This window comes from Silurus meridionalis, chromosome 4 (genome assembly GCF_014805685.1).
Source record: "Silurus meridionalis isolate SWU-2019-XX chromosome 4, ASM1480568v1, whole genome shotgun sequence".
In the NCBI taxonomy this organism is placed as follows: domain Eukaryota; kingdom Metazoa; phylum Chordata; class Actinopteri; order Siluriformes; family Siluridae; genus Silurus; species Silurus meridionalis.
Window position 1 is genome coordinate 32,636,475 of NC_060887.1, and position 17,191 is coordinate 32,653,665.

Genomic DNA, 17,191 nt, shown 5'->3' on the forward strand with positions numbered 1-17,191 from the left:
TCTGCTTAATGCCATAAATATAAATGTAATTGCAGGCCACATTTCCTAGACCCCTTTGGTGTTCATCTAAACATTGGAATAATTCAATCTGGTGAACTTGAGAGCATGTGTGATCAAGCAAGTTATCAGTAGGTGTACTGGTTCTAGCACAACCCATCTAACAGTGCTGTTCACATTATCACACTTATTGTAGGTTTACCAAGAATGGAGCATTAGAGAATGCACCAATCACAGATACTAAGGTTGTCAGTGAAGAACAGGACAGGCTTTGGAACAGTGTTTGCCTGGTCAGTGAGCTATAATGTTCAACTTTAGCCAGAGCTGTATGGGATGGATTATTTTTATAAGGCTCACTTTAGGGCGTATGATCCGCTGATTATGTCTCCACGGCAAATACGGCTTTTAATGCATACAGTTTATTCACTGTTGGAAACCTTCTGCACTGTAATGAACCAGATCAAGTCAAGTTTATTTCTATAGCACTTTTCACAACGGACATTGTCTCAAAGCAGCTTCACAGGATTTAAGAATTAAGGTGAATGATGTATGTTTATTCCTGATGAGCAACCTGGGCAACTGTGGCAAGGAAAAACTCCCTTAGATGTTATCAGGAAGAAACCTTGAGAGGAACCAGACTCAAAAGGGAACCCATCCTCATTTGGGTGACATCAAGTGTCTTCTTCTTCTTCTTTCGGCTGCTCCCATTAGGGGTCTCCACAGCGGATCATCCATCTCCATACAACTCTGTCCTCTACATCTGCCTCTTTCAACCCAACTACCTGCATGTCTTCCCTCACCACATCCATTCCTGGTGGCTTAATCCTCATCATTCTCCTACCGATATACCCCATGTCCCTCCTCTGCAAATGTCCAAACCATCTCAATTGGGCTTCTCTCATTTTGTCCCCAAATGCAAAAATGTAAGATTATGAATAATGTTCTTTCCACAGTCATATACAGTCGGTTGACGTTATGGAACCAGGAGCTACTGAGCAACTCATAAAATAGCTCAACATTTGAGATCATCACAGATCCAACACCAGTTTCTCCATGCTGGAGCCTTTAAACACTCAAAGAGGTCCAATGTCCAAACTCCACATGATGTGGGATCCATTGGCATTGGTACGTCTCTAGATGGTTCGGGATGTTTGTGGGGTCGGAATCTACTTCTTTAAAGGTCCATAATCTTCAACTCTTAAGGATGCTTTAGGATGGATAAACCATGTCAATGGTTGTACAGTATATTGTGTGGTTCAGAGGAAATTACAGCATGTTTTTGGTGCGTCCAGCCTTGCACCTGGCTATGCATTTAAAACCTTTTGATTGAAGCCATAAAGTGCATGAGACTGCTGGTAGGAACTATGCAAAGTAATAATTTCCTGCATAATTGCTGTGCTACACATCCAGCATCTATCCAAACTAAAAGGTTTTAACGTGTGTCTGTCCATACAGTCCCCTTGATGTAACATTAGAGCAGCATTAACCAATGTTGGTTAAGCCATGTTCAGATAAAGGTGCACTTTCACATTAAATCTTTAGAAACTTTTTAATCACACATAATAGTTTGACTTCCTTTCATCTCTCAGTAGACACTCTTATTCTCATTGCCAAGGTTGGCTCGTGTTATGTCAGTGTTTGTCAGCTTACATAACCTTCAACCCAACAAGCCTTCTCCAGTCTCCTCTACAGCACCGTTATCAGCACAGCCGGCTCCGATCACCAAAATGCTGCATTCTGTTACTATCCATTTCCGTCAGGTATAATTAGAAAATAAATTAGTTGTTGGATTAATACGATGAGAGGAACGTCTGCGGTGAGTCTGAGCTGCTCAAGTCTGTAGCTCTTAATCAAATGCAAATTGATTTTTTTAGGGGGGGTGGTTCTCTTCCACACTTTGAGAAGAGAAAAGCTGCGGATGAGAAGAATGTCCCTCATCTAACAGCAGGATTTAATAAAAAAGTCTTAAAATAGAACGGGTCAAATTGCTTCACCAAACAGTTTTTTCTATGCTATTCTTTGGGTGTATTAATGTGTGTGCGTGTGGGTGCGTGCTGCAAAGCTGACTGCTGTTATGTAGCTTTGATTGAAATAGAATATATATATTCTATATATATATGTTATAAAGTTAAAGTTAGTTGTTTTAAATAATATTGTTTATAAATACAATATTGTTTATACAATATAAAGTCACAGCTAAGTTATTAGTTAGGGAAGTGGTAGCTCAACGGTTAAGGCTGTGGGTTACTGCTTTGAATCTCAGGGATTCAAGCCCCAGCCCTACCAAGCTGCGACTGTTGGGCCCTTGAGCAAGGCCCTTAACCCTCTCCTCTCCAGGGATGACCCTGCATCATAGCTGACCCTGTCTTCTGACCCCAGTTTCAAATATGCTAGGATATACATGGAAAGAATTCCAGTGTGCTGTATTGTATATGTGGCAAGTAACTGCATCTGTTCTATCTATTCTATTTATTCTATTATCCTACATAGTCTGTTTTAAGTTTTACACTTCTGTTACACAATTGACTATTAAGTGTTAATGAATAAAATGTGTTTTTTAAATTTAATTTGTTTGTTTTTTTATGGCATGGATGGAGTTCATATCATCTATCCAAACTGCTCTCTGCATCATTGCTGCTTTAATGTTATTTTAAAGATTTTTTTTTGTCTCAGCTCCAGGACAATAGGATTAGACTTGTAGGATTCAGGTCTTTGTGTCTCTCTGCTTGTCTGGTCACACGTGTATCATCTTGTTAAGTTTTTAAGGTGGCATGATAGCACAGCATGTAGCCGTGGCAGCCTTACAGCTCCAGTGGTTTCAGAAGTTTGTTCTCCAGAAGTCTCTTATTGGGGTTTCTTCCACGTTTTCCAGTTTCTTCTGACCTCCCAGAAACATGCCAGTAGGTCAATTACACCCAGGTGTGAGTGTGTGTGGTTTTTGCATTCAACTGGTGTCCCACCCAGGGTGTAGTTCTTACCTCTCTCCCAGTGTTTCCAGGATAGGTTCCAGCTCTACTCAAGCTCTGACCAGGATTCAGCAGACAAAACAGAAAATGAGTCAGAGTAATATGGCACTGCCTACTGGAGATAAGCCAACACTAGTATTTTTTCCCAACATTGCTCACAGTGCAGTTTAAGTGCCTCCTGAGGAGTGAAGAGAACTGGGTCAGATATCACAGTAAAATCAGGTGCACCTGTACTTGTGAACATTGTTTTGCTATCAAAATACATTATCTGATTATTATCGTGTTGTCATGATCTAAGATTTTATCTCGCCAAGCACTTGAAGTTGTTTAATAGGTCAATTGTCTTCCAGCAGTGCAATGCATATAATCATGGTCTGGTGAGTCTTGATTTCTGCTGAGGTTCACAGATAGTATAATTTGGCAGCAAGAACATGAATACTGGATCCATTTTGCTTTGTGTCAACAGTCAAGGCTGGTAGAGGTGGTGTAATGGTCTGGAGAATGTTTTCCTGGTACTCTACCACAGCCTGAGTATTGTTGCTGTGGCACTTCATGGCCACAATTTAACCATCTTGTAATGGCTCTTACCAGGTTAATAATCATGTCAATAATAATACGCATAATAATACTCCATGTCACCAAGCAACAGTCGTCTGAAACTTGTTACATGAACCTAAAAATGAAAGTTTACTATGGTGGCCTTCCCAGTCACCAGATTAAAATTCAGTGAAACACATTTGGGATGTGGGAGAACAAGAGATTTGCAGTACGAAAGTGCACTTGAAAAATCTGCAAGAATTGTGTGATTTAATCATTTCAACATGCTCCAGAACCCCAAAGGACCATTTCCAACATCTTGTGGAATCCATGCTCTAAAGTATTGAGGCTGTTTTAAAAGCAAAGGGAAGCCCTACCCAGTTGTACAGTGCTCCTAGTACTCTAAGTGTATAATCCATTTAAGCAACAGTTTTAAGATGCAGCTTTATAGCATTTTGTTATACATTTTACCTCAGACCGCTCTGCATTGGTAATATAGGAGATGTAGCGAATAAATACTGCGATTGGGTCATATGTGTGATCTTAAAAATTCTGATACACATTGTGAAGGCATTTTCTGAAGCAACACTGACATTTCCGACCATTATACTTTTGTTTTGGACGAAGTGCGCATTCCAGGAAGCTCGTAATGGAAAGCTAAGGCTGCCCCTTCAGCTTATTATCGCATTAAAAAACAACAATGGTTCTCACTTCACAGAATATCACATTGCTTGAGTGCTTGAGCTGTTAGTACCACTCCCGGTTGGAAATCATTAGAAGCCCACTGAATGAATTTTCCCTGTCTACTCGTCTTCCTTCTCTCCAAGCTGAACCTGTTGGAGGGTGTCAGCTTGCATGATTGGCTTCCTCTCTGAAATGCATGCACTCTCACTGGATCTTTTGCTGTAAGTCAGCTTTGTGCAGTTTATATTAAAGAAACTTTGAGTTTATTACCATTGGCCCTGACGTGATCCCTTCAAATGAAATGGCAAAATCCTTTTTCTTATTAAGGAGCATCGAAAACAAGGACGCATGCTTCATATGAATTAAATATTCCATCAGCACTCATCTCAAATACATATTACAAAAAAATCTGAACCACAGCTTTATCTTATTTTTAAGTGTAAGATTATGAACTCAAAACTGTTCACACTGAGCTTTGCCAAGACTTTTATGTTGCTGCAAACCACAATGCACGCTTAGGGTGAACATGGTACACGCACCCTCTATTATAATCTAATCTATAGTTCACTGAGTTTACAATTGACAATGTACTTAAAATGCTATCACAGTCCTTTTAAATTCTCATTTCTGATTGGTCAGAATGTGTGCATTAATTCTTGAATGCTGAACGCAAGGCAAATCACAGTCATATGCATTACATAATGAATGCATGTGCTCTCATACATTATTGTTTCTATAGTAACAAATCTAGATGGTGCTGATCTGATCGGTCTCGGGTCGATATCGGCAAAAGATATCAGGAGGGAAAAGAAATAATTTAATTCAGAAAAGCAAATGTAATTCTTTAGGATTGGTTGATAGGATATTTTTTATTAATATTTATGTGTGCAGTGTAAGGATTTTTGTGTAAAAGGGTTTTGGTTTTTTTCTTCATGCATTTTCTGTATGATGGTGTTTCATTTCAAACAAATCATTTCAAAGCTTAGTAGTTTTTCAAGGAAAGAAAATCAGATGGGTATTGGTTGATACGCATTAGGGCTTTTCACACTGTGCTTAACCTCGGGCTATCATCATTCTATACACCGTTATTAACCCCAGGTAGTGGAACCATTCACACTTGTAATTTAGGAGCCGGGTTAGCACCTTTTCACCCAGGGTTATAAAATCCTGTTCCGACGCAGGTTTAGCACCAGGGTTATGAAACTTTTAGCACCACTTGTGCGCCGTTAACCCCACATTGTGATGCCAAACGCATACAGCAAGATGCTTAGCAACAGACATGCAGTAAGAAATTGAACAGCGCTTTGTACACATGCTTTGTACAATCACTGACGACTTGCATGTTGTGTAAACGGGTGTTGCAGTGTTTGAAAGGGATTTTGTGTCTAAAAAAAATACCCAGGAGGATTGACATGCTGAATATATTCCCATTTCTATTAGACAGGTATTTTAACCAGTGACACATTTCGTATCTTAGCAATGGGAGTTTTTCAGATATGCAAATATAAATGTCAACCTAGGTTTTAGAAATGTACACTGTAAAATTACCGTGCATTTCACACCTATGCCTCAGTGTTGTCCTGCCTGAACAAATCCACCTCTTAATACCAACATTATGATGCCACGGCTATAGAAACCATCAACGCAGTATAATAGAGTGCTGCGTTACAAACAGGTATTTCATACAGCGAGAAAGCCATTATTAAAGCAAGAAACCCAAACAAGTCTTCTTTTACTGCAGCCACAGCTGCACCACCAGCCTACATCAACTCTAGCAGAAGCATCAATATTAACTTTCTTTCGGCTTCTCCCATTAGGGGTCGTGTTTTTACGCTGGATGCCCTTCCTAACGCAACCCCCCCATTTATTCGGGCTTGGGACCGGCACTAAGAGTGGCTGGGGTCGGTTGCCTGACCGGGGATCGAACCCGGGCTGCATTGGGAGAGCGCCGCATCCTAACCACTAGACCACCAGGGGACCTAAAAGCATCAATATTAACCTTATAAAATTGTTTTCGGTGCATTTTTCCATGCATTACAGTTTTCCTGGGGATTTAAAATGAAGGCAAGTTGTGTATTTATGTGCAAATACTACAAGAAAAAAAAAATGTTTACTGAAAAAGCTTAACATCTGTTTTGAACTGTTGTATCCCACCTTTCCTCACGATGTCCAACTTTTCTTGTAAGTGTATCTGCAACCAAATCGATTTCTTCTCCTCTGTCAGCCATTGTGGAATAAAAAAAAAAAAAATCAGCTATTAAATCCACACGGATATATTTGAGCGTGTGCAGTTTGCGACAGACGCATGTTGCGAGTCTGAATAGCCCGCTCCCTGACCATCCAATCAAGAAACATGGAATTGCAGATTGTTTGGATGCCATCCAGGGGACCTTGGAGTGGCCAGATTGCAGTCTGAATGGTTAAAGCAACAGCTTCTAGCAACATAGATTAGAATCTAACAAGAGTCTGTGCTGTTCATTTTCGCTTGCCTTACCGCAATACGTGATGTGAAGACTGAAATCTGATTGGATAGAAACCCGAAACCTAAAATTGGTGGCACAAGAGCAACTGCGCACCCAAGAGAAACGCTGTGAAATGAAGAGAAGGGACTTTTGAGAATGATTTAATGCAGGCCAGCAGAGAAGGTCTTACTGGCCCATCACTGATAAATACATTACATACATATTACACTGAATATAAGCAGTATTCCATTTTCCCAGGGTTTTGAAAGCTGTAGGTATACTATTTTAAACATCAAAAGGCTGAGGGTTTTTTAGGTGCTGATGTCAAAAAAGAAAATGTTGTATAGTGATATGGTGCTGTAAATGGTTTTTCTATAAGGGAAATAAAAGCACTTTAGTACATGATGTTACAGGAATAAAATCTAACTTTGAACGGGGAGGGTTTTTTAACAATGTGACAATTTTTTGACATACAGCTAATTTACTGGTCTTGGGCAAAATACCAGTTATGTATCAACTAACTTTTTAATGCAAACGTCTTGTTTGGTGCCCAACAGCCATGTTTGCAGTGTGACAGTGGTCTTTACAGCACTTTTGGACCTTGAATAATACCATCTAGTTTAAACCAGTTCTGTCAATCCTCAGTATTGTTGTCCTCTACCTCACTGAAACAGCAGCTGAACCGATTCTTTTCGGAATTTTTTCTTGAATATACTTCCTTCTTGTTTAAATGATATTTGACTTGTACTTCCAACAATCCATTTACTAACAAGAAGAACTAGATTTCCGCATGCTTTCTACTCACACTTCCACTGAAGAAGAGGCCATCCTGCTCAGGGATAACTATGTGCTTATCTTCTATCTTGGAACAAACTCTGATATTGATTGTTCTAAGTATCTTTGACTTGTCATCAGGTGGTAACAGTAACATCTCAACGTCGGATTATAGGATTATTTTCCTATAACAGCATGTCCTGTTGTTTTAATCCTTTAAAAATAGTAAAGGAGATTAAATACTAAATATGAAGTTTAGAAGACAAGATGTAAATTAAGCTTTTGATAGTAGAAATTAGCAAACAGCATTATATTACTATGGTTTATCCACAGGAAAACATTCCACTGTTTTCCCCTTTCCTTTTTTTTCCCCCAGAAAGTAGTCTGTATCGAGGGATACACAACCACCAGCGTTCCTGTTAAAATCCTTTTCAAATCATGCAAATTGCACTCCCAATTCTCCACTCGCTCTTCTATAGGCTTATGAACCAGAAGTAGTGGAATGGGAAATGGAAATGATGAAGATAAAAGTGCAAGCAAAAGAGACAAAGAATCACAAATATTATTGGACTCAATACTCATTTCTTAAACTGTAGGTTTGAGGCCACACTGGCACTGAAGAAAACCTGTTACTTGTGTATATCTGATCACAGGCACAAGCTGTGATCTGAGGTATAGAGAGAGCAATATAGCAGAGTGAAGTAGCAGGTCGCAGGGTGCAAACACGGTTCTGTCATCGGTTCTGTTGGTTTGCTTTACAGTTCGATGCATTATATGCAGCACTTATTCTTCTGTATATGTAAAGCAAACTGTAGTGGAGACGGCTCAGGCAGAATTTCCCTTCTCGTGAACCAGATTTGGTTTCTGGCTGGTGTTTTTAACAAGTATTGCCTCACTACAGGGGTTGTTGGTAAAATGTTCAAAGATATGGTCCTCACATTGAAAACACCACTATAACGTTTTTGTGCTTAACCCTGAAACTGCTTGCTTGAATTCTCTCTTGTTCATAAGATATATACAATAGTGGACAGATGTCAATGTTTCAGAGATAACATTTCTGAAAGATTTTAAAACATCTGCTGGCGTAGCCAATAGGAGGCTTTTTCACTGTGTTATTAAGAAAATGTTCTAACATAAGGTTACCAGTTAAATTTTTGGAAAAGACTGAATTTGATTTTAGTTTTTCTTTTTTTCTTTTTAACAACCACCATGTTTTACATTTGATCCTTTTGGCAGCAGGTGCAAAAAAACTTTCAATTATTTGGTACAAATATTCAATATTATATATATAATATATTTAAATCTTTCTTATTTCTTATTATAGGATTACAATAAACAAAGTATAGGATTATTAAACACATTTGAGCTTTAAATAGTTTTGGACATTCTAGAAACAAGCAAAATAACCAATTAGATCAAGAAAACTACAAGCTTAGAAAATAAGTAATGTCCAGAAAGGTTGAACAAGAATATATTTGGTTTATTGCAATTTAATAATATAAATAATCTAGACTATAATTTGATAATATAAAAATATTTTTACTTGTTAAAATGTTTTTTTAAAGCTGTGATGCCATATTTTATTTACTTCTTAAGTGATGCTGATTGTAAAGAATTACAGGTTGGTTAGTTAGTTAGTTGGTGAGTTGGTTAGTTAGTTGGTTAGTTAGTTAGTTGGTTATGTAGTTGATAGTATTAGGAATAACAGTGGTAGGCCATCAGGGAAGCAATACTTTCTCTTACTGAAATATGCTTAAATATTTTTTTTATCCATGAATATGTATTAAATTATTTCCAATTATTCTCATCATTTCAAAGCATTTCTCTCAGATGTGGAGAAGTACATCGGAGTGTAAATTTCGGTTTGAGTTTCTATCCAATCTGATTTAAGCCGTCAAACGTTGCCGCAATATTATCCATTTCATGAGGATAATATTGATGCTTCTGCTGGAGATGTTGTATGCGGATGGTCAGCTGTGGCTGCAGTGAAAGAGGACTTTTTAATTAGTGTTCATTGGGTTTCTTGCTTTAGTGATGGCGTTGAGTCTCGCTGTATAAGATACCTGTCCGTGATGCAGTGCTCTGTTATACTGCATTCTCTATATTTTTGATGGTTTCCATAGTCATAGTGTTGTAATAATGGTACTAGGAGGTAGATTGACTAGAGCATTGCTATAGTGAGAAAAGGCCAATCTGACCAGTTGCTTCCACTGTTTTTACAGTGGTCTCCATTCGACTCAGCTGTAATGCTCTGTAAAATGATGCCAGGCGAGTACAATAAATATCAGCACCCCTGTGATTCAGTGACATTTAGAAAAACTGTAAGCTCAGCCTTAATATGCATTAATATACTGTGTTCTCCCACATGCCATGCATCCATCAGATTTGTGTTTCATCTGTCTGCTTGGGTCTGTCGCCTTTTCATACTCCTTAGAAAAAAAAAAAAGCAAAAATTGGCATGAATAACTGCATCTGCTGTCTCCCAAACCAGCTTCTACTACACAATAAAATGGCGAAGGCTTCAATAAAACGGTATTAAGTGTATTCGGATCACCGTTCACCTTCCCATGGTAGGTGAGTTGTTGAACTCCTGTGCACTTACTCAAAATATAACGTTGTTTCATGCCAGTGAACGAAGAAAAGGAGGGTGTAGGAAGATAAAACATAATCCACCAATTAATTAGTTACTCCCAGGATGACTTCATCATCTGGAACAGAAAGGATTATTTTTGTGTTTTAATTATTAAATTGTAAGTTGTTTTTTTGTTTTGTTTTCTTGGAAAAAGAAAAAAATACGATGATGTATCCATTTAATTTTCTAGTCCTCATCACTTATTTTGTTGAGTCATTTTATTTGCTAATTAAAAATAAATAAATAAATCAATCACTTCACTGCTTTAGAAAATCACTTTATCCAATTAGCCTGTTTGGCTGCAGGATCCATGAGTAAAATAACATGTCCCAGTGGCAATCAGCGGTGTCCCAAATTTGTCAGGCGTTCTCGTTTGCACGCCTCACACAGTAGATATCTGGCTGAGCGTCGCAGAAAAATCCTTCCACAAGTATCTAGTGTTGCGTTCCACAGCCACAGCATTTGCCAGCTATTTTTGTAGGTGCCTACTTTCACAAATCTGGGATTTTCGATGTTGCAAGTTTCGGGTTATTTTTGGTATGTTAATTGCTTTCACATATTCTATGTTCCTCTTTTTTTAGTTCTCTCTTTTTGGGCTTGTAGTTGGACTAATTATAAGAGTTTTCACAGCAAACAGGAGTATGATCTTCCCCAATATGTCAGTCATTTACAGATGAGATTCCCTGCTGATCACACTCATCCATGAACTAATTTGAGCACAGATGTTGTATTTCCCTTTTGATAAAGAGAGTTGTTGTTTCATCTGCAGTGAAATGAGACTTGTACAAGCACTGAAATTATTTTAGCTAATTATCTTAGCATAAAGCGCATGCATGCGTCACTCATGACACTTGTGTTACTCATGAATGTGTATTAGTGCAATAAAAAAAAGTGGCATTTATATAGCCTTATTTGCATATTCATGTTGTTTTACATATTAAAGCCAAATGCACAGCAGGGTTCAGAAGTCTGGGACCACACTAAACTTTTTTTTAAACAAAGAAAGGAGATTGTCAGTATTTAATATTTGAGCTGTTGCACTGTGTCTATGTCTCTATTCGAATGTAAGTAAATTTCAATATTAATCATTGGTCCAAAAGTTCAGATTTTTCTTTTAGTATGATCCTACCCATTAAAGCATGTGTACAGGTGATATGCTGATGGATTCAATCGCATAGATTATTAGCTTTTAAACATGCGTGTGGAGTCTGTATGAGATTGAGCATACACTGTTATTAAAGCTAAAAGCGGTGCACAATTTTTTTCAATATGTGCATGCACCATTTAAAGACTTTTCACACGCCCGTGGTTGTTGCTAATATCATTTGTAATGAGTTTGTAAAAATGTTAATTTAATTATAAACTACTAGAAAACAGAAGCATTTCTGGACTGGTCTCCATTTATTCCTGTTTAATTAACTTTTAACTAAATAACCCAAATTAAAACCTAATACAGTTCAACTCACTGGATAAATGACATACTTGTGTTGGACGTTAATATAAAGAGCAGTAGTGTACTCCAACATGGCATTAACAAAAATAACTCTTTTATATTCTTTTCCCAGTTTAGCTTTTATCAAAATAAATCACACATTTTACTCGTTTGCTGCGAAAACAAGATGCAGGTGGCTTCATGTTCCTTTGTGACAAAACAAGCTTGCTCCTGGGCCTGATAAACCCTCGTTACTAATTGTATTCTGGATTTCAAGTAAACTAATTAGTAAAAACTGGAGGTGCTCTGGCGTCTGAAGCCGAGCCTTTAAAGTTTTTCAGGTTGCATAGGAACTGAATAAGAGCATTGTGGTGTTGTCTCATGAAAGACAATAACATCTGGGGGGGGGGGCCTTTTCAAGGTATTTTCGATCCTTTATGTGAAAAATGAGTCTCATTTATTTTTATCTGCAAAGCAATACAAATACATATTTGTACCTGGGTTTTCGAGCCATATGTGGTTTTTAACCAAACTGTATCCGCAAAGTTGGAGGCACAAAATTGTATCGGATGATTTTGGATGCGTTTGCATGAAATTTTCCTTCACTTGAACTAAGAGACTCAAATCTGTTCCAGAATGACAATGCCCTCGTGCACAAAGCCAGCTCCATGAAGATCTGCTTTAGATGATTTCGAGTTGAAGATCTCCTTTTATAGAGCTCTGACCTCAAACCTTCAGAAAACCTCCCTGATAAATTGGAACACTGACTACACAGCAGGTCTCCTCACTCTACATTAGAACCTGACTTTACTAACACTTCTCCTATTACAGCACACACAATGTTATTTAGAATACGAGGTGGTATCAAAAAGCTTCGAGATTAGCTTTGCTTACAAGAAAGTACTTTACACACTAGCACCTTCAAAATGGTCCCCTTACACAGCACTCCCAGCGTTGCTGCCACTTCTGGGATGTATCCTATAAGTATATTTTCGAATGTGTCAAACGCCTTCCGCGATTCACATTTACGCAGTGGTGTCAAAAGGCGACCTCTGAGCTGAAAATCTCAGCTTCGGAAAGAGGGTGAAGTCTGCAGGAGCCAAATCTGGCTAGTAGGGTGGGTGCGGAAGTGAAATCATGTTGTTTCCGGCGAGAAGCTCACGTGTGAGGAGAGCTCAGTGTCAGAATGGGCACGTGCTTAGAAAAGCACCAGTTGCACAGATCAGGATGTACACCAGGATAATGTGTTTTAGCACTCTGACTTATGAAGGTCGGTGCTCCCTGTGACTGTGCATGCAGCCTTTTGCTGCCATCTGTTGGCGTGTTGCAAAACTAGTCTCCACACTTTTTAATACTACCTTGTATGAAAACTGCATACAAACAATACATGCCAAAAAGATTGTGGATGCCTGACAACTGCACCCTTGTGTCCATGCTGAACATTTCATTCCAGATGCAAATAACCTCTTTCACTGCATTCCATAACCATGGGCATTATTATGGAATTTGACGTAACATGGTGTCCCCACTCTTCTGGGAAGGCTTTTTTTCTAGATTTTAAAGTAAGGTTGTAGAAAGGTTGTGATCATTCAGCTACAAGAGCATGAGTGAGGTCATGCACTGATGTTGGGTGAGGAGGTCTGGGATTCTGCTAGCGATCCAGTTAATAACGGAGGTATTCAGTGGGGTTGAGGTCCAAGGCTCTATGGAAGACATTACACTACACCCTTAAAACACCATTTTACAATGGAGCTCACTTGTGTGTACAGGGACAATGTCATGCTGGATGCGGTTTGGGCTTCTTAGTTTCAGTAAATGGAAATTGTAATGCTACAGGATCCAAAGACATATAAAGATGTCCTTGTTTGGGGAAGTTGTGAATAACTAGCTTTGATTTCGACACGTCTTTTTTCCACTGTGTGTGATTGGTTACTATGTTTAAAATGTCTGCCGATATGATTGGTTAATATTTGTTGAATGCCTTGTAAATGTATTTTTTGTACCTGACGTCTTTCTTTTGTATTTATGTTGTTTGCTGTTGTAGCACCCAAATTTCCCCTCAGGGATCAATAAGTATAACTGTTTTATCTATTTAATTTATTCTAAAACATTCTTTTATACAATATTCAGATGCAATATGTGGATAAATGGATGCCTACTGACAATGGTTTGTGGGATTTCTCTCAGGCTGTTTGCTTTCCATGCATGGTCATATGATCTTGGACTGCAACACACACCAGCCTGCTCTTCCTGACAGAAAATCTGGTGCTGGCAAAGTGAATCTGATTAAACCGCTCACACTACATGCCATGTGTTTGTGTTGGAATCCCAGCGGCTGCTCCTGCACTAGTTACCTCCCAGCCAGTTTGTTTTACTTGCTAGGGCGAAAAAGTGTACCCCAGCTGCAAATATGCAAATATTCCAGTTATTGTGGAATTTAATTCAGGATTTATAGGTATCAGGCTTAACCTTTTCTTTAGGACACACCACAGTGTTCTTTTCCATAGTTTCTGTCTCATACTGTTCCTTCTGGTTTTTTTTGCCACGTCATGCTATCCATGAGTTAAGCTATATGTCTAAAATTACATTTTAATAATCAAAGTATTAAAGCATATTTCTTAAATTTTACACATTCTGTCCTATTTTTTATCTGGTGCCTTTTTTATTTCTAAATTATTAAACCTGTTTGGGGTGGGTGATAAATCACTCAGATAAGGAAAGCGTACAAGTTAAATTGAAGCTAATCAGTGGAGGACAGCAGCAAAGTAAATATAATTTTTAACTGTACTTAAATGGCTTTCTCATGTATCTGTACTAAAGTACTTACATTTGGAGAGATTTTTTTACTTCACTACATTTCAAAGTCACATATGTTCCTTTTTACTGAACTACATTTTGCTAAATCAGTCGTTCTTATTTATTTATGAGAGCGCACGCTCTCTGTTTTAAAAAGGTTGGTGGCATCTACTTATCACCAACATACAGTTCAGCATCAGTTCAACAACAAGCATTTTGATAGTAATAAATAATAGAAGAAACTCCTGACTCGAACTTGCCACAATACTCTTATTTATTTATTTATTTATTTATTTATTTATTTTAAAGATCATTATAATTTTAATAGATAACAATCAAAGATGAATTAATTAGTATCATTTTATTAATAGACTGGTGTGCAAAAAATAACATTCAAGTCTCTTCACTTTGGTACTTTCACTTTAATACTTTGGATACTTACTATAAGTACATTTGAACTCACATACATTTGTACTTTTACTCAAGTGAAAGTTTAAAGGGAGAACTTTTACTGGAGTCATATTTTAGTTCTACATTAACTCAAGTGCATGTTTTGTGCACTTCATCCACCTCTGAAGCTAACATTAGCAACATGCCGTTAAGCTTGCAGGCAGTGAAGTAGTGTACACCGCTTATCAACAACTCCTAAAAGAGCTCTAACAATGATCTGTGAGGTCATTAATGGAAGTCTTTGACTTCAGATATTAGGACACAAAGAAATTCACTAAAAAACAGCAAAAAAACTACAAATGATCATCAAGCTCACTGCATTTTATGCCATCGTTGTTTTTTTTATGTACACTTTTATCACCCGATGTATTTGGAAGATTGTGTGTTTATATATTTAATCCATAGATTGCATATAAATTGATTGCTTTCCTTTTATATCAATAATGTTATAGTGCTTAATGTGTTTTAAATGACTCTCTACATTTCTTTTGAAGACACATTGGAAAAACGCTCAAAATATTACATTTTCACCAATTCTTCCAACTCTCAGTTTATCTGGATTCTCTTTTAATTTGATGACTCTTTTCTGCATGTTTTCTCACAGGACCAATAAGGTGAGCCACTGTTACCGCATCGTGTACCGCCACATGGAGAGAACTTTGAGCCAAGAAGAAGTGCGGCTGATTCACCAGGCCATTGAACAGGCAGCTGAGCAAAAGCTGGGGGTACAAGGGAGATTCTGATTCTTCTTCATCCTGTATCCACTTGAAGACTACACGAAGAATGTAATTTCTCACAAAACACACTGCTTGAATTTCTTGGACAAGCAGGAGGTCAATTTTTTTTAAAGAGATGAATTGCACAGACTGTTTATTTGATCCTTTTAAGCTTGGCCGTTAACTCACTTCTGGCTACAGTATTTGTTGATCTAAATAAAAGTCTTGTGCTCACACATGCACTGTTGACCTTGATCCCTCTCATTTTACCAGGTTCATCGCTCGTATAGCGAACACATGCAGCGTTCTTAAATCCCTTTTCTCCTGCTGCCTGCAGTAACCTTGCATCTGAAGCTCTGAGAGGCTGATCTTAAATACCTCCATCACAGCAGCATGTCGCCCGGAGGGAAAGGCCTTTGATTTAATGCAGGCATTCTGTAGTCCGTTTACTCCAGTGGATTCCAGCCAGCAGGGAAGACAAAAGGAAAAGATTGAGGAAAGACTTTCTTTGCATTTATTTCTAACTTTTGCATTACTTTTAATGAACATTTCAGCTGGAACATAATGATTTTTTTTTTCTTTTAGGAGTTAATTAATTAATGCACAAAATAAATTAGGAATAAATCTGACTGCTAACAGGTCTTGTAATGTAATGTTCAGTTTATTAGGGGGTTGGGTGATTAATAATAAACTAAGCACCAGACAAATTGGTGCTGGTGTCTGATCAGTTGTAAAGATTTGTTTGGTCAGCACTCCTGCATTGTTGTTGCATAAATATCTATATTGTTGCCTGTTTATCATTCACTTGTAAGTGATAATGAATAAGTAATTTGTGCTGGGAATGGCTGGTATAGGAAAATAATTGGCAACAGGGTGGTTCATTCAACCCTGAATCGCAGTTTAATTAGTTACTGTTACTACCCCAAAGAGCTTGTCTCAAAGTTTTAATCCTCTACTTGCAATCCCCGCAATGTGCCATATAATTATAACCCAAATTGCAAAAAAGTTGGGACACTGTGTAAAATATAAATATAAACGGAATGCAATGATTTTTAAATCTCATAAACACATATTTACTAGCACATAGAAAATATATCAAATGTTTAAACTGAGGAAATGTACCATTTTAGGGAAAAACTAAGGTAATTTTGAATTAGTTTGCTGCAACACAGCTCAAAAATTTGAAAAGGGGCAACAAAAGTCTGAAAAAAGTAAGTGTTCCCAAAAAATAAATGGTTGGAGGAACATTTTGCGACTGATTAGGTTTATTGACAACAGGTCAGTACGATGATCTGGTATAAATAGTGTATCTTAGAGAGGCAGAGTCTCTCAGAAGTAAAAATGGGCAGAGCTTCACCAATCTGTAAAAGACTGTGTCTACAAATTTTGGAAGTTTCAAAATAATGTTCCTCAAAATAAAATAGCAAAACAGTTGAATATATCATAACTTACAGTGCATATCATCAAAAGATTAGAAGAATCTGGAGAAATCTCTGTGCACAAGGGACAAGTTTTATCCAATATTGGAAATCACTGCATGGGCTCATTAACACCACCAGAAATCATTGTCTGTGAACACAGTTTGTCATGTCATCCACAAATGTAGGTTAAATCTCTATCATGCAAAGAAGAAGGCATGAGTGAACATGATCCAAAAACACCACCATCCTCTCTAGGCCAAAGCTCATTTAAAAATGTACTGCAGCAAAGTGGAAAACTGTTCTGTGGAATGACGAATCGAAATT

General features: G+C 37.8%; 1 protein-coding gene across 3 annotated transcripts in view; it reads left to right on the plus strand.

The window, feature by feature from the left end:
- fars2 (phenylalanyl-tRNA synthetase 2, mitochondrial) overlaps positions 1–16,170 on the plus strand; it is a 158,851-nt gene extending 142,681 nt beyond the window's left edge. For all 3 annotated transcript variants that reach the window (XM_046847393.1, XM_046847394.1, XM_046847395.1), the window contains 2 exons: positions 15,335–15,515; positions 15,720–16,170. In XM_046847393.1, the coding sequence (XP_046703349.1) occupies positions 15,335–15,473 (139 nt within the window). In that variant the 3' untranslated portion in view covers positions 15,474–15,515; positions 15,720–16,170. The remainder of the gene's footprint in view (positions 1–15,334; positions 15,516–15,719) is intronic.
- Positions 16,171–17,191: the final 1,021 nt, after the last annotated feature.